The 24,954-nt window shown below is 39.6% G+C and overlaps 1 protein-coding gene across 1 annotated transcript; it reads right to left on the reverse strand.

The window, feature by feature from the left end:
* Positions 1–15,998: 15,998 nt before the first annotated feature.
* Positions 15,999–19,020, reverse strand: si:dkey-63b1.1 (B2 bradykinin receptor). The gene is made up of 2 exons (XM_010882289.4): positions 18,926–19,020; positions 15,999–17,909 (listed from the first exon to the last, which is right to left on the reverse strand). The coding sequence occupies exon 2, from the start codon at positions 17,899–17,901 to the stop codon at positions 16,816–16,818; it is 1,086 nt and encodes a 361-aa protein (XP_010880591.1). The 5' UTR covers positions 17,902–17,909; positions 18,926–19,020; the 3' UTR covers positions 15,999–16,815.
* Positions 19,021–24,954: the final 5,934 nt, after the last annotated feature.

Below are 24,954 nucleotides of genomic sequence, written 5' to 3' on the forward strand. Positions count from 1 at the left end.
GTTTCTTTTTTATTCCTTTCAGTGAAGAGTGACTGTGTTGCCAACATCTCCACTTTCCGGTCCCTACATTAAGAGGGTTTCATTAAGCCAGAGAAAGGATGTCTTCATCTGTGTATAGCTTTTACTCTTATTGGCAATGTCCTTTCTGACACAGAAACCATCTCCTCCTGCAGCAATCTTGATCTGTTTGCCTTCAACGACACCCTCTGTCTCACCTTCATGGCTGTAAAACCTACACTGCATTATACCGATCAACACCTTCCACCCGAGGAAGAAGGTGGGAGGGTTCCTCTAATTGAAGTGTTGTCAAATAGCATCCCTAAAGGAAATATAAGAGCCTGCGAATACAATACCTAAAATAATGTTATTAATGCAGAGGAAAACGTAATTATTTAGCGACTACAAAAGATGTATGTTTTCTCTTACATGAAAGCAGTAAAGCAGCTGCAGGGAAACATATGGAGGTTAAAGAAGGAAATTTACAGCTGAGATTTTCATTTAGCACTATGAACATGGGCCAAATGCCCAGTGAGACAACTTCAGAGTCCATGCAGATCAATAGCAGGTTAACTAATGTGGCTTAGCGCATTAGCGTCATATGATTTATTGCGCTGCGCGGTGGTCTTCCTCTACTGGGTCTACAGGGACATCACCATAATAAACAGAGATCGAAGCGTAAGTGTGCAAGTGTGGGCAGCTCTGTGTGATAATGAGCCATTTGAATTTCACAGAAACTGGAACCTGTTAGGGTAACTGTCACCTATGACCTCCGCTGTTGGAGTTTTAAATAAACTTCATGATAGATCACGTGTTCTGTAGATCACAGCTCGAAGTCGCGAAAACACAGCTTGACGGATCAAACAAAGGCGATTTCTTTTAATCTTTAAAAAAAATTACAATTATCTACGGATTAACAGAATATTGATGTGACTGTCCAAAAAGGGCTTTAACTTTCTTAGTCATGTTGGAATTAGCGTATAGTTCTGTTCACATTTTACACTTACAGCATGACAGCCTCACATCCTCCTATGTCTAGCCCAATCAACAGCTACAGAGCTGTGAAAACACTGTCGGTCTTGGATCTACGGTACAGAATGTTTTTGCCAAAGTAAACTTTTCCTAGAAATAGGTGTACAGATTATACTCGGGGGAGATATTCAGTTCTCAGTAACCGCACCTGTGAATTTAGACATAAACCTGGCTGGGCTGCAATCAAGGGAATGAAGAAAGGTAAAACTGTAAAAATAGCGTGGTGATATATTTTACCAGCTTATCTAACTTTTAAGCGGTTAAATATGCATACTTTGTATAACAAAACACAAAAGCTATCTTATTTTCTATTAAAATAAAGATCCCAAAGATTGCAAATCCCAGAAATGAAAAATTACACAGCTAGCTGTACCATTTACGACCGTGTTTCATTAGTGACCTGTCACTGCCTTGTATGCAGACACACTGAGGAAATATCAGGTTATAGGATGAGCAAGGTCACATCAACCATTCAGTTTCAGCCCAACCGGGAAAAGTGTGGTGCCAGTAAACCACAGCATCCCCAGGCAGCTAAGGACAAATCCGTCCTGGCAAAAACAATGACTATAATATCCGTCCTCAGTAGGATGATTGAAAGCGCTGCCAAACTCCCCCATTCCCACTACCGAAAGTGGTTGTCCTGTAGGCTCACTGGCCACATTGTCAGTAAGTAACTATTACACAGGTCCGCGCTTCACTGATGGGTTTCTCTGGGTACCACACTGAGGCGTTACCATGGCAGTTTGTGGCTGACTTCCAACGATGCCTGTCAGTGGAAGGAAGACAAGCCAAGTTGCATTAGGACAGCGGGAATGTATGATAACGCACATAGAAGCAGTGGGGCGTGTACTTATCAACATGTATTACACGGTAATGCTTTGAAAATGAAGGCAAGTCAGAAAAAATCCACGCAAAATAATTAGACAAATGAAAGAACATTAAACCAGCAAGACGGGGGAGTGTTTGCATGCACACGGACACAAGCAGATGCGTTTAGAAATGATAAACTTGGCCTTTTTAATAATTTTTGTGAAAGACTTTCAGGCCAGGTTTCCAAATATAACCTCAACTTCCACTCAAAGTACATCCAGTCCATCATGACGCGGGTGATCCTACCCTTCACATAATCTCCCTCAGTCTGTCTGGCCGCGCCCGTCAGCCAGCCGCCATAGCAGCTGTGTACATGTTGCGATGCCAAATGGTCACCTCAGGACTCCGCGTCCACCAATGCCCCTCAGTCTCGAAATGATGAGTTAATTATGATCTTTACCAGTTTGGACTGGGGTGCTTTTCCTTAACCAATCCCAAGGATATCTGTCACTAGGGGGACAGCGATAGAAATCATAAGTGTAGCCTGCGTTGACAGCTTTATGATAGCCCTGCAGCAATTCCATATTGGTCATGAGAGTCACTGGACTTGGGGAAAATGTTCGAAGAGCCCTCACATTGACTTTTGCCACTTTACCCACAAACTTAAACCATTTTAATCATGAGTGGTGTGTGTTTTCCACTGTTCCCCTTTACAGGGACTGAAATCCTGCATGATATAGTAGAGGATATGCAGTCCGAACATCAACAAGGCCACATACTGTAGGCACGTGTCATACATGTTTAATACTAATAGTCAAGCAAAACCCAGATGCCCCTCACACACAGTCACCAAGTCACAGTGGTAAAGAGTCCTTGAGGAGATTTGCCAAACAAAGCAAACAGTGAGTGATGCAGCAGAGGTTGCCATGGAAACCGTCGGCTGGGTGAATTCCAGAGACTTGAGTTTACTGAGTTTCTGCCTGTCAACTACAGGCCGAACACATTCACCATCCACCCACGCGAACACTCTCTACACCACTTTAGAAATAGCTGACACATAACACAAACGCACCATAATAGTAAGTCAACACACCGTGCGTGCATATAGCTGCACTGAGGCTACACCTCGTCAAACGTGACTCTAAAAGATGAGGCTCTCAGTAACCAGTGCTGTGAAATGTCAATCTGCATGTCAATCTGTCAAAGTCGGAAGTCTTATTTCAAGTACACTACAGACCGACAATTCAGCAACATGACATTTTATTCCAATCTATTGATATACTCACATGGAAATACCAAACAATAAACAATAATCCACACCGTGGGGTGGACAAACTCAACTTAACTAGAATGCCCAATTAGAGGCAACGCATGGGCAGCTGCCTCTAATTAGGGAAAACCAAAAGTAAAGCACAGAGATGCCTAGAGGCACCTCTGCTGTGGGGCCCCCGACTATCACCCCCAGGCACAGAGATGCCGACAGGCACCCCCCGAGTCACGACCTGACAGTTGATTTTGCATGAGAGCAAGTATGACAAATAAACATGTTCAAGTTCTTTCAAATGAAGGAAAGTAGAGCAGCAGTCAAATGTCCCTTAAGTCAGACATTAAGTCAATGGAAAGGGTTAATGGTGTAATGGTTCATGATGGGCATACAGTACATAGCTATTTAATGATAATGCTTACAATAACTGCATATACATATTTACTTGAGTGTGTGGTTAAACATGCAATGAAAATTACACTGGTTCATATATATATTGATACTAAATACCATACTAAATAGTGGACACGAAGCGACTAGGCTGGTTATGCAGGCATACATTGCTACAGCTTAAAATGGCTTTTGCAACTTTAAAATATATAGTCAAGAGATAAGGCAACGACATGCCTTCAAGGACTATGGATTTAAATCAAACCAAGCACAAAATCATCCCTTGTGAATTGCTGTACAATGATTTTACCCAATTCGTAAAACTGTAGCTAACTAGCTACAATCCAACAAGATAGTGTGACAACACTCTTGTGAATTTTGTGTCCAGACGCATTTCCACCACACCCCGAACGGTAAAGCGATAATATCGATAATATCTTCCGATCTGGCTGCAAAGTTGGAAATATGGTAATTCTTCGCCCCCGCCCGCCGCTTCGCTGTACGCTGCATCATTGCAAGACTAGTGGAAGGCCGTGTAATTAACCTGAACCAACTGGGATTTGGGGCTTGTTCATTTCATATGGTTTCCTTGCCTTGTGCTTCAGAAACTCCTTGTGAGCTCAACCAAGGTAGAAGTCCAAAGACTGTATTCCGTCCAGTGTGAGGAGTCCATTGTTGACTTCTTGGTTGGGCAGCAACATTTTAGAACCCGAATGGCATTAAATGTGCCTGGGAAGACGTATATTCACACTGACTAACCCAAGTCCAGTGAAAGACGCTGGGATGAAGCAGAGCCTTATTAATCACAAAATGGATACATTAAATCTAAAAACAAAAAAAGCAAAAAAGCCTATACTGTAAAAGAAAAGAAAAAACAAACATTCTGATTGTTCTGTCTTTTGTATATCTGGAAAGTAGTTAAGATGTTAGTCCACCTTAATGCAACATGTAATCGTCTTCCTCCCGCACACTGGCCCTCAGTAAGTGAGAAAGTGAGTGTGAATATGAGGTGACGAGGTCTTTCTCTCTGTACAGCAAATCAATAAAAACTGTAAGAGGCTCATCCGCATCTGAAGTCAAACAAAAGGATTGGTCCTCTGCAGTGAAGCTGTTTAGCCAGAAGACGAAAACAATAGAACAATTATGGGAAAGACATTCCAGGGGGAAAAAAAAAATCTTCATAGGCGAAGACCTGCATTCAGTGGGATGAAAGTGTGAAGGAAAGAAGTTTAGAAAAAGGAACAGTAACCCTAAGAATGATAGAGAGGGTGGGTGGCAAAAACATTAAGAAACCTAGAAGGACATACTCCTGAGAATGTACAAAGTGCCTATCTGTTTCACTTGGGGGGATACTGCTGTGCTTTGACCAAAATATCTTGGTGAAAATGTTAAATGAAATTCATTTCATGCATTGTTATCCTTGCCTGGTAAAAAAAATCTAAATCCAATTCCCTTACCCTAGGATCCTTTAACAAGTGTTTGCCTAGTACATCAAGAAAATAACATGCCTTCTCATTGTAACCTCAAACCCACCACTGGAGTGGATTAATTCCATTTGCAAAATATTTAGTCAAACATAAAGAAACTGGTAAAGACTACTGGAATTTAGTGTGTACTCTGTATGGCACAATGAATACAACCATGGTGTGTGTGTGTTGAAATAGCTGCATTTTTCTGTCACCTGACCAAAGAACCGGTTCCAATACAAATGAAAATGCTGTTTAGCAATCATAGTGGTGAGTTAATTAAGAATGCATTAGCAGAAAATATCCCCTTACTTACTGTAAGGTTTGGATGTCTTGATGTTATGGGGCTCTGCTCTGGATGCTCTTGTTAAGGTCAATGGCATCATAATCTTCACCCAGTATATTTTACCCAGACGATGAGTTTCCTCTCCCAGGAGGTTGAAATAAATTATTCCTCCAGCAGGATAGAAACCACAAACAAACATCAAAATCCACAAATTGTTGATTGGCCACAATCAATATTTTGCAGTGACCATATCAGGCTCTGTATTTGAAACCAGTTAAGATCACTGGTTCCATTATGCAGTCCTCTTTTACAAGAAGTATTTTGGATCCATGCAGATCAGCCTATAACATTTTGAATAAGAGTCTAAGCTACATGGTTAAGATTTGGAAAAAGACAGATGTGTATTTCAGGCTGTTTTGATTTCATGGTATCAAAGCATTGGGTTCAACCAGGCCTTCCTATCTAGCAGTTTCTTTTGTACAGTACAATCAAGTCCTTCATTCATTCACCAAGCCCCAGATTAGAAAATTTTTCTGTCAGGATTCAGATTTTAAAATGATTGGATAGTATTAAAAGCATTGAACTACAATGAATAGCACAGAGGAATCATACACTAGAATGTGGTCCAGCATTCTATTCTTTTCTGATTCAGTGTAGATTCAATTAGGCTTGGTGTTCTATCAAAAACTTTTGATGTGCTTGACTGAGCTCGCCTACTACAATGGAAGCCAAATGCAATTGCACCCATTGCAAACCCAAAATCCTGCCTGTCTGGCACTCCAAGCAGGCTCAACTAATTCAAATCATATTGTATGTGACATGCTTTGTTGACATCAAGTATACACTAACAGTTATATGTTTACTTAAAGTACTTTTCCAAAAAAAAATTTTGAAAGAAAAAAAACTGGAAAAATCACATACTAACAATAATAACAAGGATTGAACCAAACTCTAAAAAGTGAAGAAAATACTGGTTAAAACGGGGGTCTGAACCTCTGTGCAATCAGAGGCAAAAATCTGATAAAGTTTGGAGGGGACAATTACATAAAATTCTCAAGAGCAATCTTTGAGGGGGACACCGAAAGTAGTACTGTAATACTGTTTTTGCTTGCACCATCGGTTTGCTTGCTACTGTAGCTCGGCAAATTCGGCAATTGTGTGTGAACCCTACCAACATAAAACAAACTTACTGGATTAACCTCACGTTAGTTATGTGCACTGAGTGTCTTTCAGAAGGTAGAAACGAACACTGTCACCTTGCCAGCTAAGGAACCATACACTGCACTGCAAGCTTCTCTCATTCAAACAGATTCAAATCTGATTGGTGTTACTGTAGCTTGCTTGCAGACACTAGCTAATCGCTAGCTAACATAACGAGTGACCTGTCATTCAATGCAGACAAGAATAAGGCTGGTGACGGTAAGAAATGTTTTTATTGTATTGAGTGGTAGAAGTAAAGAAATGTCTGATATATTTGTTTGAACTACTTACTGAATGCCAACCACCAACGACAGACTAGATTCCCACACATTCACCGGACCTGCAAGATGCGCCACTGCTGAGGGCAGTGGATCAAACCACTGTGATGAAAAAAGGGGGGGGGGGGGGGGTCACAATGTAAACCTGCTATTACTGCTTTCAATGCGTCCAGGGTAGGTTACTTTTAAATGTAATCAGTTACAGTTACCTGTCCATATTTGTAATCAGTAAAGCACCTTTCTCGATTACTCAAACTCAGTAACGTAATCTGATTACTTTGAATTACTTTTAGATTACTTTCATATTAAGAGGCATTGGAAAAGAAATAGGAATAGCCTATTACAAACTGAACACCTTGTGTGGGATCAATCAATGTTGGAGTTTACAAGCTGGCCAAAAACGGAATTCCCATTTTACCTCATGGGTTGTGTAGGCTACAGTGCCTTTGGAAATGGGTTTCTAAACATTTGCTTTTTACTTCATTATGATTGGGCTACATCTCTACATTACATTCTAAAGGTCGCTCAGATATTCAGTCATTCAAATTAATCCAATAAATCCCGGTCTTCCAGAATCTGACTTTTTATCTGAACATAAGCCAAAATCTAATAATGCATAAGCCTGTTCTGTTATTCATGAAAAATAAATGGCAATTACTTGAAAAGGGTATTGCCATTGTTGAATATATAAAAAAAAAAGATATCCATAGCTTTTTGTGCATAAACTAAATCTGCTCCACAAATAATATTGTCAAAATGTTGCAGTAACCCCCGGCACGCCAATCCACTATTGCAATAGTGAACACCCACATAGAAATAAGATTTACCTGCGCCTGCGATTATTAAGGCAACCAGTGATGAATTTTCAAAACACAAATGAAAGAAATAAACTGTGATTATAAACCTGCACTCTTAGCTTAATGTAAATGACATCATCAGCCAATGATAACCGATGAACACAATTTTCAGAGATGCAAAGCAAGCAGAATCACATGGCCTACCTGTATGGACAGAGTTGATGTGGCTGAGTCAAATGTGAATAATCTTTCTTTGGCAGAGTTTTTCCCAACACACCCTTTCTCCTCAAATGTTGTGGTAAATTCCATATAATGATTTATCTTTACATGGCAGCGCCATGTTACAGCTATCTAACAAATAGTTGTCTAATCTGTTAAACAATGAATGTAAAGGTTATTCGTGCAACTCGTCCTGGCTGTGTTGTTCGGTGCATTTGACAAATAAACCTTGAAACTTGAAAAAGATAACACCAAGGATGGCCTATTGCCTATCACTGTTCTGAGAATTATGCGACGAGTAGATAACTAAAATTTTATATGACGAAGATATACTCTGTTTTTACCAGCCATCCAACCAACCAAAACCGGAGAAATTTTAACTAGTGCTCAGTCACTAAACTGGTTATAAGTGTACATCTTTTAACGCATGATGATCACACACACAACTGAGGCCACAATTCATATTTTGGTACAAAATAACAATGTTTTCATAACATTAAATAATAAACATTTCACGCACCTGTTCTTTTTTAATTGAAGAAATCCAAAAGTACTTATACATTTTTTCAAAAGTATCTGTAATCAGATAACAATATTTTTGTTGGTAACATGCAACAGATTCCTTGTAACCCGTTACTCCCCAACTCTGATTGCGTCTTATTACTATTACTGAAAATCATAGTTTTCCCCAGGATGGGGGGGTCATGTTTCTCCTGTCCCCTCCCCCCGTGTACAGTCCATCCACAGGCCTCTCTTACTTCTGTTTGTTGCCAGCTGAGGCTCTGCCTGGGGTTAGGCTGGATGCAGTACCCATCATGACTCACTCCCATGGTTGTTGACAAAAACAGACTAGAAACAGATCAGGCCACTGCAGAAGATTTTTCCATATTAATAACCGTATCCAATCCAAACAGACTTTTCGGGAGACTCTTTAGGGCAATGAGGGAGTGGAATCAGAAGCCCATAGCAAGCCGGTCTAGAATAGCAGAGGAGGGGAATTATAAAGGCCTTTGTAGTATGAGTCAGGATTCCTCTTCAGATCTACAATGCTGTGAAAGGGTATTTGTCCCCTTTCTGATGTTTTCTATTTTTGGCCCTTGTCACTGAATGTTTTCAGATATTCAACCAAAATGTAATTATAAATAAAGGGGAACCTTAGTAAACAAATAACACAATTACATTTGTGTTACATTTTACATCGCGTTGTATACAAATTACATTTAATTAATTAAAAATAATGCGGCCCCCAATGCCCTCATAAAATATGATAGCCTCTCAATGTCTACAAGACAAGTCAATCTGCAGTCCAGCAGCCGTCATTTATTATCAGCGAAGCAGTGCGCAAAGGCATATTTGCGTTGCGGCTGGGGTTTAGTGCGCGTGGTGTACTGCATTCAGTATTAACTTCTGCAGAACCTAAAGCAAACATTGTTTTCCATGATGCAATCCTTTTTGCATCCACAAAGCACACGTACAGAAAAATATAAAACAAGATGACCAGATATCAAGATAAATACATTGGCATTCGGTGGACACTGGGCATAGGCGTGCATACAGGTTGCGTCCAACACATATGCGTTCTTTTGGAAGTCCTTCCTTTCTATGAATAGCGTTTTAATTACATTGTTTTGTATAGCAATACAATGATGCAAGCGGTGTCCAGGCCGTTTCATATTCAATACTTGCTTGAGTGTAACGACTGCATAAAAAGTGATTATTTAATCGCAGGTTTTGGATGCATGAAATGACAAAAATATCCAAAAAACAATGCACATGTCAACAATGAGACTCGTGTCCCTGGTTGATAGTCAAAAAAAGAAAGTAAGAGAGCGACCAAGGGATATAACTACCCTGCATTTCCACAACAAGAACTGATGTGCATAAAACAAGCCTAACTGAAAAGGAGTCATCTGTATATTATCTACGCACGGTGTGCGTGGAAGACAGAGACAGTGCATTTCCCAACCAGCAGCGACAACTTTCGCAGCTCTAAAATCGGTTCATGTGCCAGACGTCTGTGTATGTTACCAAGGCAACTGGAGCCTGGTTGTCTGGCAGTCATGGTGTTTTTGTGGTGATGTCTGTGCCCAACAGCTGAATGCCTCCAGAGAATGTTGCTCCACAGCAATCCTCTCGAAGTCAAGCGTGAAGTCTAAGGCGGAAATACTTTGCATTGGAAATACTTACAAAAATGGATTGACGACGTATGAGGATACCTACAGTCGGTTTTTTTGCCGTACGTGTATGTAAATATTTTTTACATACACATATATTGTTTTTAAATATATGTAGATTTCCTGGTTTAGCCAATGCACTAGGGGGCAGCAGATGCTGTCTAAATACTTCGACGGCCACCTGTTACTGAGTGCCTTCTAATCACCAACACCAGATGAGCTAATGCTTGATTGGCTGAACTAGGCTGAGGTGGTGTGTAATATCTGTGCATAGAATGCAAGGGAGTACAACGAGCCTTGGTGGACGTCTATTTGCTGTAATTATTTATAGTCTTCATCAAACAAATGTTCCCACAACAATGTATTTATCAATATGGTGCCTTTGGCAAACAGCAAATTCATTTAAACATGTCTAAGAAGTTATGATGTTTTGATGAATCATCTTTTAACAGTGAATGTCAAAAGTATTTGGACAATTATACATTGTTATTGGGCTCCGTATTCAAACACCTTGGACATTTTGAAATTATATTATGCGGTTTAAGTGCACAGTCGGTTTTAATTTTTGGGTGTATTTCATCCGTTCCAGATTCAACAGTTAAACATTTTAGGGTACTAAAAGTCGAACAGATTAACATTATGTTTAATAAAGCAGTCATGTTTAGTACTTGGTTGCATACACTACCATTCGAAAGTTTGGGGTCAGTTAGAAATGTCCTAGATTTCAAAAGATAAGCACATTGCTTGTCCATTAAAATACTTTGACAAAAGAAAGGAATGTTCAAAGGACAAAATTATTATATCAATTAAAAATCATTTTTTCTAACTTTGTCATTGACTATATTTCCTATTCATTTTGTTATATTTAATTTTCAAACTCATTTAATGTATGTTTTCATGGAAAACAAGGACATTTCTAAGTGACTCCAAACTTTTAAACACTAGTGTCCATTATTCTTTGCATGCAATTATTGGCTGAAGTTTGCTAACCATAGATACTTTATCTCTAGATGGTGAGTATCTCCAATTATTATGGCCTGTACTGTTCAGTTCCTGCTGGTTTAAGGGCCTTACATATTTGCCTTCATATTCTTGTGAAAAACCTTGGGTTCAGATCGGTTGAATGACTTTGACAGTCAGTCCGGCACAGAGCCATAATTTTCTTTTTCACCTTCTTACAGAACTATGCAGGGATTTTCGTATACTATTTAGGGCATCCTGTTTTTGAAGACCACTACTTTTTTGCACCTTGCAGTCCAGGTTCTGTAGTTATGCTGGTGCAGTCTTCTGCCAATGATAGTGAATGACTCACCCATGCCTACCTCCTGGAGAGTGTTGCTAAACTGTGAGCCCATTGTTTTGGTCCTCCACGCTAGCAGTCTAGTTTGTTCTACAGGTTGATTGCCATTGCAGACCCCAAACAGTCATTTCTGTATTTTTGTCAAAGTACCAAGTATCTTGGTACGCAGAATATGCATATTCATGGGGATGACTATACATACAAACATACTGGAATTTGTGTTTGATGTAATCTGATATTGATGAACAAGTGCTGGACATTTGTCCGGGTCCAAATCATTTTGAAGGTCACTGCCTATAGATTGGGTCCCTACGTGTGTCTTCATTTTAAATGTGCACATGGAATAAAAATATATTTTATCAGGATACTTTTATGAGTGCTTTCAATCAGGTGCCATCTGTGGTTACACACTGACCTCTGGCGACTGCCTTCTGAACTGCTCTGAGATCTGATCTACTCATTAATGTCCTCAAGGTTCCCATCAAAGTCATGCTCATTTGGGGCACATTTTTGGAATGAAAGTCAGGTATAATTACTGGACCCATTCATGTAGTACTGCCCCGTGTCAATGTTCCGAAAAGGACACAGCCCAATTTATAATCCAAAGCAACCTAGAAGCACCCTCGGGAAAAAAAAGGAAAACGTCTCAAAAAAACATTTAAATGGTTGTTCCAATTGCACTGACGCACATACATTCACAATAAATTGTTTTGTTTATTATTACCAGATACAAATTTTCTCTAATGGCTGGATCATGGCAGATTATTCAAACATCATTATCTGTCTTATAATGCGATTATGGCCATTGCCCCCCCCCCCCCCCCCCCCCCCCCCCCAGAGGGGCTGGAAGGAGGTACTTCAAGTCTACAGATGGTTAGCATGTGAATATCATGAACACCTAATCATACGCAGATTGATGGACATCTCCTCATCAATACTATATGATTGAGGACGTTTATCTGGTAGCTCATGCTTTAACTTCAAAGATCAATGATTGTAGGAACACTTGATGCCATGCTATGTATATGGCCTGGTGGGTGTTTCATTCATATTCATGGTAATACATTTGTCTGAGTAAGCCAGTATTCAGGCTGAATTAGAGGTGGCTTGAGTGACTTGAAAATGATATGGAGCAGGCCCATGCGCGTATCATAATGTGTCATTCACTATTAAACCCCTGTAAGTTAGGTCTTTGGATGGTTGCCATTGGCAGCACCAGTGTGCCCATTTGAAAGTGCCTTCCTGTGCCTGAGCAGAATATCCATCTTGTTTGAAGAGCTTATGGTAGCAAAACAGCTTGCTGGACAACAAGGGAGAAATATCTTCCTGGTATTTACTCAGTGATCTTCGAATGGCTTCTGGTCCTCTTTTAGTATAATGACTTGTTTCTAAAAGTGTACCAGAAGCCACATTTTCTTGCCTTTAGAACGTGCACACCCTAAATGGACGCAACATCTGAGTCGTACTCCCACCGGCCTCAAACTCTAGTTGCTGGTGCAACACGTGAGAGAAAAAAAGTGTTTTTTGCTAGATTAATGTATTATTTTGGATGGAGATGTGTGCACATTAAACTGAATGAGCCCAGTTTTAGTAATAAGCCAGGAGTATTGCAAAGACAGTGTGGTAGGAGACAAGCCAACTGCTGTTATGAGCAAAGTGCTAATTAAATAGAAAATTTGTGGTGGGTACTGCTATTGATCATCCAAAACAAAATGATGACAGAGGCTTGTCTTGATGTTATTTAATACTAATTATTTAGGTTTTCTAGACTGTTTTTTAAGGAGCCATTTGTAGGGTTTCCACAAAGCTAAAAATGCTCATTATATTATAATAGGTACTGGGGAAAGATGGTACAACCCCAATTCCAAGGATGAAAAAACAAAATGCAATGATGTGCAAATAATTTAAACCCTATATTCAATATGAAGCAGTACAAAGACAACATAAAACATGTTGTAGCCGAGAAATGTTCTTGTTTCTCGAAAAAGATTTGCCCACTTTGAATTTGATGCCAACAACACGTTTCAAAAAAGCTGGGACAGGGGTAACAAAAGACTGCAAATGTTGTGTAATGCAAAATAACGAACAGTTTTTTAGGTTAATTGGCAACAGGTCAATAACATGCTTTGGTATAAAAAGACCATCCCAGAGAGGATGAGTCTTTCAGAAGAAAGAAAACTTAAGAATAACGTTTCTCAATGTAAAATTGCAAATAGTTTGGGGATCTCATCATTTATGGTACATAATATCATTAAAAGATTTAGAGAATCCGGAGAAATCTCTGTACACAAGAAACAAGGCCAAAAACTAATATTGGATGGTCGTGATCTCTGGGCCCTCAGGTGGCACTGCATTAAAAACAGACAATTCTTTAATGGACATCATTGCACAGGTTCAGGAACACTTCCGAAAACCATTTTCTGTTAACACAGTGCGTCACTGCATCCAAAAATGCAAAGCTCTACCATCCAAAGAACAAATCAGATATAAACAAGATCCAGAAACGCTGTTGCCTTCTCTGGGCCCAAGCTCATTTCAGATGGACTGAGGCGAAGTTCAAAACTGTTCTGTGATCCAGTGACGTGCAGTGAGGTCTCAGTCAGGGTAGGTAACGAGAAATACATTAGAATCTGAATCTACATGTGTCACTAGGTTGGAAGTATACATGTTTTAAAGGAAACTGTGCCGCTGTTGTCCCATACACATATCTATTGAGACTGAAAATAGTTAAAAAACGATTTGTAAAATTTCTTTATTTGACAATGAAATCCATTTACATTTACATACTTCTGAATTCATTTGGATCACTGTTGGTAGATAATTCAAGACAGCGTAGACAGCCCTTGACCACACGGTGTCAGCAGTTGAGAACAGCAGGTAGGGAAAGCAGAACAACCAGCTAGCTTCAGTGCAACTACACATCCACTCGGTTCTTATATACTACACATTTTGAAAACTTCTGGTAATCTTCTGCCCCTTATACTTTTGTGTAACCTTTGACAGAATGTTTTTTTCTTCTTCAAAAGATAAAGTGGAAAATAGTTCCAGGTGCGACAATGAATTTGGCACTTCCATAACTCGCTGGGTCAGTTAGCTTTGTTTGATTCACTCGCGGGTTTGGAGAGCCAGTGGGTAAAATATTTTTTTGGAAGCAACAGCACAGAGTCTTTTTGCTTTTCCGTACCCATTTGTAAGAATATGTAAGTGTACTATGCATGTGCCTACCATCAAATTTGTTTGCATTCACTTGAAATAGGGGGAAAAGCAGTGCTTTCACCCCCAACATTTTGAAGACCAATGCCTGTGAATGTTAGGTGGAGTGGGAGTGGTGGAGAGCAGTTTATCCAATTCACTACCTCCGCACTTATTTCTTGTTTCTGTTGAGAAATCATTAATCAAAACAGATTTGAAAAATTTGGAACAAAATATCATACATTTCTAAATTTCTTGCCTACCCAGACCGCAGGTCACTGCTGTAATCTAACTAATCAAAATTATTATTATTAAAATATTTGTGTGAATATCGGACGCCACTTCATCCAGGCTGAAGAGGAGAGGGTTCAGCATACATGATGGTAAGCCAGCATACATGATGGTATGGGGGTCCATTACTGCACATGGTATGGTTGACTTTCACATTTGTGAAAGCAACATTAATGCTGAACAATATATACAGGTTTTTGAACAATATGCTGCCATCCAGACGATACATTTTTCAGGGAAGGCATTGCTCATTTCAGACAATGCCAAACCACGTACTGCATGTATTCCAACAGCATGGCTCCATAGTAAAAGAGTCTAAATGCTAAACTGTAACCCATTGAAAACAGTTGGCACATTATGAAACGAAAGATATTACAAAGGAGACCCTGAAACTCTTGAGCAGCTGAAATCCTATATCAAGCAAGAATGGGAAAACATTGCACTTTCAAAAGTACAGCAATTGGTCGCCTCAGTTCCCAAATGCTTACAGGGTATTGTTAAAAGAAGAGGTGATGCAACACAATGGTAAACATGCATCAAATTCAAAATGGACATGTACAATTCAATTTCTCAGTTTCGACATTTCATTTGTTGCCTTTGTACTATTTTCAATGAAATATAGGGATGAATGATTTGCACATCATTGCATTCTGTTTTTATTTGCATTTTGTGGAGCGTCTCAACTTTTGGGGAAATGTTGAATTTGAAATGCAGAACTTCCCAAATAGTTTGTAATTTTCACTTGGAAAAAAATATTTTAGACACATTTGTAATAATCTGTAGTGTACTTTGGATTAAGGATGACACCAGATGCTCTGTCCAGCAAAATATGTAATTTTAACTTTAAAATGCATTAATTTGTTCTTTCACAGAAAGTTAATAGATGCCTCTCAATACGTTTTCTGGCTTTATTTCCTCAGCTCCTCTGTTTCGGCCATCGCCATAATGACATCCTTGATGACATCCTCAGTTGTCACTGTGTGTGGGCCTGATGTAGCCTATGTTAGATTACTGTACCTAGGATGTGCATGGCTTTGTGAGTGGTTCATGACCGCAGGTGAACTCAAACATTGTGAATTAAATTTTAATGGCCCTATTAAATCACTGTTCAAATCAATAGCTCAATTTTGAGCATACAGAAACCATTTTCTTTACTAGAATTGGGACTCAAAGCTGTAAGCTGTAGCTTTGAAATGAGCATGGCACCCTTTACAGCAAATCACCTGATGAATTTCTGTATCATATTACCTGCTTGTACAAACGTGTGTATCCACTTTATGCACTATGAAAAAATAAAGTTCTGTTTATTTAACAATCAATCACAGCATGGGTCTACTTAAATCATCAAGTGCAGTTTAAAACATTTTAAATCCTGCAATAAATATTTTAAGCAATAATTAGAAATAATAACTTTTCAACCTGTACATCTTTTGGTTTAGTCCACAACAAGAACAAGTAATATAAGCTCTTGAAGGTCAACATAACCTTTTACATTTACATTTATCCCCAGTGCATTAAGTCCCATTCATAGTCCTGCTATAGGAGAATCATTTTATAATGGCACACTCTGTCAAAGTTAAAAGGTACTCAATGACAATACACGACTTCATGGATCACATTTAGATTAATCTTCTACACCAGACAGTTGTTATTTTGCCCTTACATTACAACATAAATCTTCAGGATTGTGCACCCAAATGGCATCTTTAGCTATTCTTAATCTTTCATCATCAATCAACAAAGTAATTACAAGAGGAAATAGATAGAGCTAACGAGGTAGATATTGTATTTTGTAGACAGAAAAAAATAAAATTCACAGTAATGAACCTCTTCATTACGCGGAGCAGACTTCCGCCATAAAGGAGAAATTTAACAAATACAGAAATAATATGTAAGATGCTGATAATTAAGTTATCTCATTAGGTTTTACACAAACAAGTGACAAAGATCAATCCGAGTACATGACCGATTTACATGAAATAAAATCATTTATGGATTAAATGTTTCAGTCTGGTTCAGTTCGGATGTTATGACAGACATTGAGACAGACGGGAACTGGTCACGTCATAGTTTGTTTCACAATCTGTTCACATTGTGTCATTACAGTTTGTCTCACCCGCTATTTAAACAATATTTTTTGATTGTTCAGCCTTCCACTAGAAGTTAAATTGACCATCAGGAAAGATTTATCAGTAAATCTTCGGTTTAGCATTGTCCCAAAAACCTCTTTGGCTCTTTTCCTGAAGTGTCTCCCAACAATGACATACAAAAAAGGGTTTATGGTGCTGTTAGCGTAGGCCAGGTAAGTGGACAGCTGTATGCAAATGTCCAGAATGTGACCCCAGAGGCACCCTGTAGTGACCTGGAAGTAATCCAATGTATCTAGGAATCTCACAACTTGGAAGGGTGTCCAGCAGATGAGGAAGGTTGCCAGGACGATAAAGACCAGTTTTGTGGCCTTCCTCTCCGACCTCCCCAGAGGACTTTTCCTGAGCTGACCTTCTTTCAGGGCCATCACAATGTGGTGGCTGCAGTACGCCACCACCGTCACAGGAAGCAGGAACCCAACCACGTTATTGGTGATGTTACGCTGGATTTGCCAGTCCGGGTCGGGGAAGGCCAGGTAGCAGGCTGTCACAGAGGCCTTGGCCACATAATTCACCTGGCGGAACACCAGGATGGGCAGGCTCAGCAGGAACCCCAACACCCAAATACCCAGGCAGATGCCCTTAGCCCAGGCGGCCCTTCGCAACCGGCTTTGACACATAGGTCGGACCAGCGCCAGATAGCGGTCGATGCTAATCTGCACCAGGAAGAAGACGCTACAATAGTAGTTCATGGAGATGGCCACGTTGACCAGCTTGCACATGAGCTGGCCGAACACCCAGTGGTAGTTGTTAGCTATGGTAGAGGCCCAGAAGGGCAGGCAGGACACTAGGACCAGGTCAGCTGCAGCCAGGTTGCCCAGGTAGACATCAGCCACGGTGCATGGCTTCCTCTGAAGACAGAAGACACACAGGACCAGGCTGTTGGCAACCACGCCAACCACACTGATCAGGATGAGATAGGCTGGCTGGTAGGTCGAGAGCCATTTCCAGGCTAAGGTGTAGTTGTGGAGTGCTGTACAGTTGTTCGGGTCCATTTGCATCCAATCCAGCTCTGAAGCCTCAGTGGGGAGGGACCCCTCAGTTGTATTCAGGAACATTGTGAAAACTGAACAATAGAACCATTCAGCAATGAGTTTCATTATTTTCAAACTCTTACATCCCTAAGAAACAACAGACGGAAAAGATGAATCCACCTAAGGTGATATGCACAGATTATTGGGGTTTCCATTCACGAGTTTAGTAGTGGAAAATGTGAAATGACTACATGACTAAGGAGAATCAGATTCCTGGAAAATGTTTCACTGACTGGAATAGACACATTTTCAGGAATCCCTCATGTCTGCTAACATTACTGGATCTTGATTCATTCTTATAAGAAAACATATTTGTGAAATGACTTATGTCAGTACCTTGCAACAGCACATTCTAATAATAATAATATAAGCTCTGATAGTCCTCTGTTTAACGTCTGTGTGCCCCCTTTCCTCAGTTTTTACACAGTACAATTTTGAGGTTTGGGGACAAACCTATTCTTATAAGGAGAAAGGTTTGGGGACAAACCTTTTCTTATAAGAAGAAAGGTTTGGGGACAAAACTTTCTTCTTATTTTAATAATACTTAATACTACAAACCATTACCAAAAAGGTTGAGACACTGCGTAACATGTAAATGAAAGTAGAATGCAGTGATGTGCAAATCATTTGAATCCTATATTCAATATAAAATAGTAAAAAGACAACATTTTAAATGTTAAAACTGAGATATTTTATTGTTTCTTGAAAAATCTACTGAAAAATCTATTGCCCATTTTGAATTGGATGCCAGCCAGCAACACATTTCAAAAAAAGTTGGGACATGGGCATGTGCCCCCAGTTAAATATAGGGATAAATGATTTGCACATCCTTGCATTCTGTTTTTATTAGCATTTTACGCCGCGGGGTTGTACAACACTAAGCGTCAATAACTGTCCACTGTCTGTCTTTAAATTTGATGCTGTCAAAACTGTTCGTGAACGTCATCTTATAAACCTAGAAATCATAAAATGTTACTTATATTAAAAATGTCATTCTGTTCTCCTTCTCTTTCCATGCAGATCCCTGTTGGCCTTGAGGCTAACTCACCTTATTGCCAGAGCTCTGTCTTAGTCCAGAAGTACTCCTTCCTCAGCGTTCATGTGTTATCATCACGATCATCTCATCTCCACTGAAGAGCGCTCTAGGAGCACGGCCCCACTTATATACGAGCCAAACACAGACCATCACAATGTCGTCACTAGGCCTTCAACATGGATATCTTTCTTCCTTTCTAGACCTAGTTCTTTCTGGCTTGCCGGTTTACTGAAACCACAACCCACTGTTATTTTTCCTTGGAGATAACAAGGTCTGCATTGATGGTTGGGATGATTTCTAAGTAAACTGAGTTGTGCCACACCCACGCAAGTGCAGCGAGGGCAGTGGAGATGATGAATGTTTTGAATGCATACGTTCTATTTAGTTTAAACCTTCTCTAATATGTCTCATTCAATTTCATAGTTAACTTAGGGTGAACCTATCGGGACACTGTTTTATGTTTATTGTAAATTGGGTGGAATATTTGGATTATCTTTTCAGCATGGGTAATAAATGTTTGAACAGAAAGCAACTATGGTTAAGCTAGACTAATACTTTGTTGCACTACAAACAGCCTCTTAAATTCAGTATTTCTGGAACGGTGGGAGCACTGGCCGTTGAATCCACTGGGCTAGTTCAGCCCAATTTTGTCAATACTGCCTGGAAATCTGTGATATCATTGGTTTATCATGTTCATACAAAAAACACATTGCGTTGATTAATACATGTCATAAAGAGGTATATAAAGATATATGTTTATGATCTTGGCTTTTATTTATACTGAGAATCTTGGAGGAGATATAAAATAGGGTGGTAAAAAAACAGAATTATAGTGTGATAATTACCCTCTTTTCCAGCAACCATTTTCAATATCTCCCATCCTCATTTACTAAATTCTTCCAAAACAGAGATGTCTATATTTCACAACAATAGGCTTCTCCCCATGTTGCTTATCTACACTTCATTTTTGTATGTCTGGGCTATTGATTGGCAACAGAGTAGCTAAATCAATAAGCCAAGAGAGCTACTGGTGTTGGCGAATGTGCCCTATTCACATAATACTGTGCTATCATCCTGTGCAGAGGATGTAGATGACAGCAGCAGGCCACAGCTGGTTCCCCAGGGGGATTTATGCCAAAGACAAAGCATGTAGGGAAGATTGTCCGTTTCCCTGGAAACAAGAACGCACTCAGACCAGGTTAGTCTTTGTCAACCATAATGTCGATCAATGTGTTTTCAGCATAGGGAGATCAGTGTGGTGTATATTCATTTTGGCCCAGCAATCTCTCTCAGCACTTCTTCTCTGTTTCCTTCTTTCCTTTCTCTCTCACCCAATTTGGGTCAGACAGGGAGGCAAGCTACACCTCAATCTGCAGATAAGCCTGTAAACAAAAAATGTATGACTTAACTAACTAACTAAAATCTCCAACAGGGGTACATCTGTATCACTAAGGGTTATACAGTTATTTCAAAACTTTGCCAGGCAACAAATGGTACGGTCATCTCTGGAATTACATTTAGCTGGTTACACAACAGTTATTGTGAAATAACTAACAATCTTAGATGTCTCTAGCTACCTATCATGCTTGTCTTCTTTAATGGCAGTCTTTGACTAATTGTACACAACTGCACTGCAGCTACGACTCTTCGTCACCCTCAGAAACTGGCAATTACTTGTGCATGAACAAAGGAACGATTTTATGAAACAAAGATCACTTCTGGCTTCCCTTCACAACAAACAGTCATCACCTTGGCAATCTAGAGGAAATTATGGAAGCAGGTGGTGAATTCTACAAAATCTTTGCTTATGAATTATAATTTTTAAGCTCACCACTTTTGTTCTGCGTGTTAAAAACATATATAATTAGGGAAAACTACATAATAATAATTCACTGGTAGTAACAGGACTGTGTATGGGTTAAGAGTTATCCATCTTGGTCTCCAATCATACTGTATAATTTAAAATGACATCATAATATTCATAAAAGCTCACATATGATATTGAAAATGTGAGGCTTCTTCCACCTTTGAGAAATATTTCAAAGTTTAAAATCCCTCCAGATAGCAACTACAAAGCCATGGATGGGTTAATTATGGCTAGCCATCTGAACTTGACTGGGATAGCAGGTATCCATTAGACTGTGATCACAAAGCTAAAACAAAATGTGTTAACAGTGCCCGGAATTACTTCTGTTATGAAACATTTGGTTGAAAAATGTTTACACTGGGATATTTATACAAATAGTTTTCATTTGAAAGATTTGTCTGCTTAAACTCTTGAGAAACTAAGTGCGGAGGCCACATTCTTTTTGGCAGAACTGATGTCTGAGGTCTCTATAGTAACATGGACTGTGTAGCTGCTTTTCAAAGCGGTTGATGGATACAAGGGGCATTCTGTATAATGTAGCTCCGACATCCTATGATTGCCTCATTTACATCTCTCTGTTCCCTTGAATCTCTAACTGTTCCAAGTCGAAATGAGGCAGAAAGTAAAAGTGTTTGTTGGTGTTCTTTCGCTAAATGGTAGAACATTTAAGAGGTGATCAACATGATTAGTTCATGTTCTTTTCAAATGAATGTGTGGTAATGGTCTAGTTACACTCTACCTCCATAGTAATTTCCTGCCTTGACAGTGGTGTGTACCATGTCCCAGAGGATCCATAATGTAGTTTGCCCCCCCCCCCGATATGCAGAGCAGTCTTCATGGTTGGCTTTCCATTCCTTTGCAGCTCAAAGGTACAAAATCTCACACAAAGAAAGGCTGAAATGGCTAGCCTGCACTTTCCTTTTTGGGCCTAAGCAATTGGTCACATCAGAAGCTGAGAAATGAATGAAAGTTGTTGGTGCATGTTGGGTACGGCACATTCATATTATAATCGGATATCAACCATTAGAGACAGCCGAGAGTAATGGTCGAGTTAAACTCAAACTCCATAGTCATTTCCTGCGATGACTACGGTGTGATACATTCTCTACTTGTCCCAGAGGATCTATAATTTACCTTTTCCGCCCTGATGAGCAAAGTATTTCTCAAGTCATTCCTCTCTTAAACCTTCACTCCCCAGCTCAAAGGAAAAATTGTTGGCATTCATAAAACATGTTTCAGGAGCTACTTAACGCAGTGAAAGGAGCCTCTTCCGCCAGGCAGGCAAGCTGTGTCCATATGGCGCCCCTCGGATGATGCCCGGAGACAGAATGAGAGAGGAGGAGGGGCGCTGCCACTGGACTCTGCTGAGGCTTCATTTTCAGATCCAATTAAAAACAAAAACAAATTAACCAAACCAAGGTTCTGTACGAGGATGGGATTATAGACCAAAAAGTAGCACAGTTTGTGTAAATCTGGGACACTCAAATTAATATGATTTCATCTACCCTTGAGTCCATTAATCCTTCTCTTTCAGGTGAACAGGACCTAGCTTTTTCCTATCAAAACTTGATTGATAGAATTTGGCCAGCTGCTTTCAAATGGAAAGATAAGTTGTGCTTAACTCCCTGTTTCTAAGTGTGAAGGGTAGTGGGAGTAGCGGAGGCTCACCAGACATCCAGTGGCGTGTTTCTGCAATGACTCAAGGGAAGAATGTTTCTCTGAATCCCCCACAGTCAGTAACTAACTGGGGCTCAATTGCCACCAATTCCTCTTCCAGAAGGAGGTTTGACAGACTGTAGAGGAGTATCAAACAGATGACACAATCAGAAATGCACAGTAGAAGGCTATATATTCCTTCTGATGCTGTTGTGGATCATAAATCTCATAGTTTTTTTTTTATAGTGCAGTCAATAAAATAGTGTTCTCCCAACAGGCCCAGTTACTCAGGAAAGCTTAACGTGTGTTCTGCCTTCTTTCACATCTGAGTGGTCATTCTTCAACAGAGAACAGGTGTGGACAAACTGTCAATCTGGCCAGTGGCAGGTTGGTATAAAAAGTGGTAAAAAAACAGTTTAAATAAACATTCCAGGAAATATCAAACTGTCTCTTAGATATTAACAGGAATTACTATTCATTGTTATCTTCTGTTGAATACTGTTACTAACACTTTGATTGACAGTTTGAGGAGCAACTGCTTGCCCCCAAAAAGTGCCACACACATCATCAGTGCCAACATAACTTCTTTTAACATCTCCATTCTGACTTTCACTGTAATGATTTTCTTGGGACTGGTACAGTCCTATGAAAAAGAACAGTAAGTATGACAACCTATTTTGTTTTGTACCTATTTTTTACCTATTTGGACATGTTAGATGTTTGAGCTTAATTCCAACAACATACAAAAATTCTGCAATTCAAATAATCAGAAATGCAATTTCCTTAAGCAGAAACTATTGGTACACCCGTATCTGTGTTGTCAAGTAAAATGGATAAAATTTGAATCAGGTGCACCCAAACAGGAGCAAATGATCATTAGAGAGTAACTTGGGAGGGTCCAGCCTTCCATAAAGATGCCATGGTAACATCAAGGGATCTACAGGCCTCTCAAATGCATGAGTCAACTGTCAGAAACAGGCTGCACAAATGTGGCCTACCTGGGAAGTCAGGAAGAAAAACGCATCGGTTCTCAAAAAGTTATATCAAGACATGACTGATGTTTGCAAGACAACACCTAGGTAAAGCAAAAGTGCTGGAACAATGTACTTGGGACAGATGAGTCAGGTGGAGTTGTTGCAATCCTAGATACCATATTTGGCAAAAACACTAACAGGCAGTGGGATTATGGTTTGGGGCTTCTTCTCTGCTACAGGGCCTGGCCAACCTTGCTATCACAGAGTCAACCATGAATTCCATATTGAACCAATGATTTTTTAGGAGATTGTGAGGCCATCTGTCAAAAAGCTGGTGCTGATCCGAACATGAAATTGAAAAAAGACAATGATCCAAAACACACACGCAGAGCTACAAAGTAATATCTAAGAAAGGAGAAATTGAGAGTTATTGAATGGGCAAGTCAAAGCCAAGATATTAATCCTATCAACATCCTGTAGGAGGATTTGAATAAGTCTGTTGAAATAGGTTATTTTATTTGTCAATAATGTTCACTTCGAAATTGAAGATTACATGTCCAAACTTGTAAAACAAGAAATACAAATTTCAAAGCGGTGTGCTTACTTCTTCACATGACAGTGCTATGGCAGACAGTTTTGTTGATTTTCTGTATTATAAACTCTGGGAAAACAGTTAAAGTGGAAGCAGAGAATATGGCAGCAGAGTCATTAGCAAGTTTTGGGCTTTAGTTCATACCTCCACCTCTTCCTGCATTTTGTGCCATTTTGTCCCAGCCCTCAGGCGGTTGTTTACACAGACACATTCTCCCAGACCATATTAGTCTTTCCGCTTGTCAGGGCCAAGGCTGGGATGTCTCAAAGAAGATGTTACACCTCCTCTTCTTCCTTGTTCTAGTTTTACTCTGGCCCATGATGAACTCCAAAAAAAGCATAAAAAAATCTAAAGCCAATTTATGCACCCTAACAAAACACTTCATCTTACTAGTAACCAAAGCATTTGTACAACTGTTATCGCATCCCGATACATTCTTAGTCTGTGTACATTTCCAGTAACAGGTCTGTTCTATTTGTATCATATTGCAAGTGCCAAGAAGATTCAACATAGAATTTTAAGGCAACCAAATATGTTAGGATTGTTAGTTTGCTCAATTTAATTGTTGAGAAAACCTTTTGCCATCTGTTGCAGTTGATTGCCGTGAATTTGTAAGATGAACCAACAATTTATTTTTTGCTAATTCCCAGCAGGTTGCTATACAAATGTAGGGGAAGGCCTCTGATATAAAACAGGGGATTATTCTACTGTTATGAAATCTCACTGTTTCTAGCCAGGACAATTCGGGAACTTGATCTCCACCATAAAAAAAGCATCTAGTCATTATTTACCCTGGCTTCTAGCCAAGCAATTGGTTTGCAACAACAGATGTTTGGACAGATGTTGCTACCTGCCTTGAAATGGGAATAATTCTTTCAATCTTGAATAGCAACACAGTGGCACCAGTCCATTTTATTGTGACAGCTTTCATGATATTGGAGAATTAATGTAT

The sequence above is a fragment of the Esox lucius genome, chromosome 18 (genome assembly GCF_011004845.1).
Source record: "Esox lucius isolate fEsoLuc1 chromosome 18, fEsoLuc1.pri, whole genome shotgun sequence".
NCBI classification, from domain to species: domain Eukaryota; kingdom Metazoa; phylum Chordata; class Actinopteri; order Esociformes; family Esocidae; genus Esox; species Esox lucius.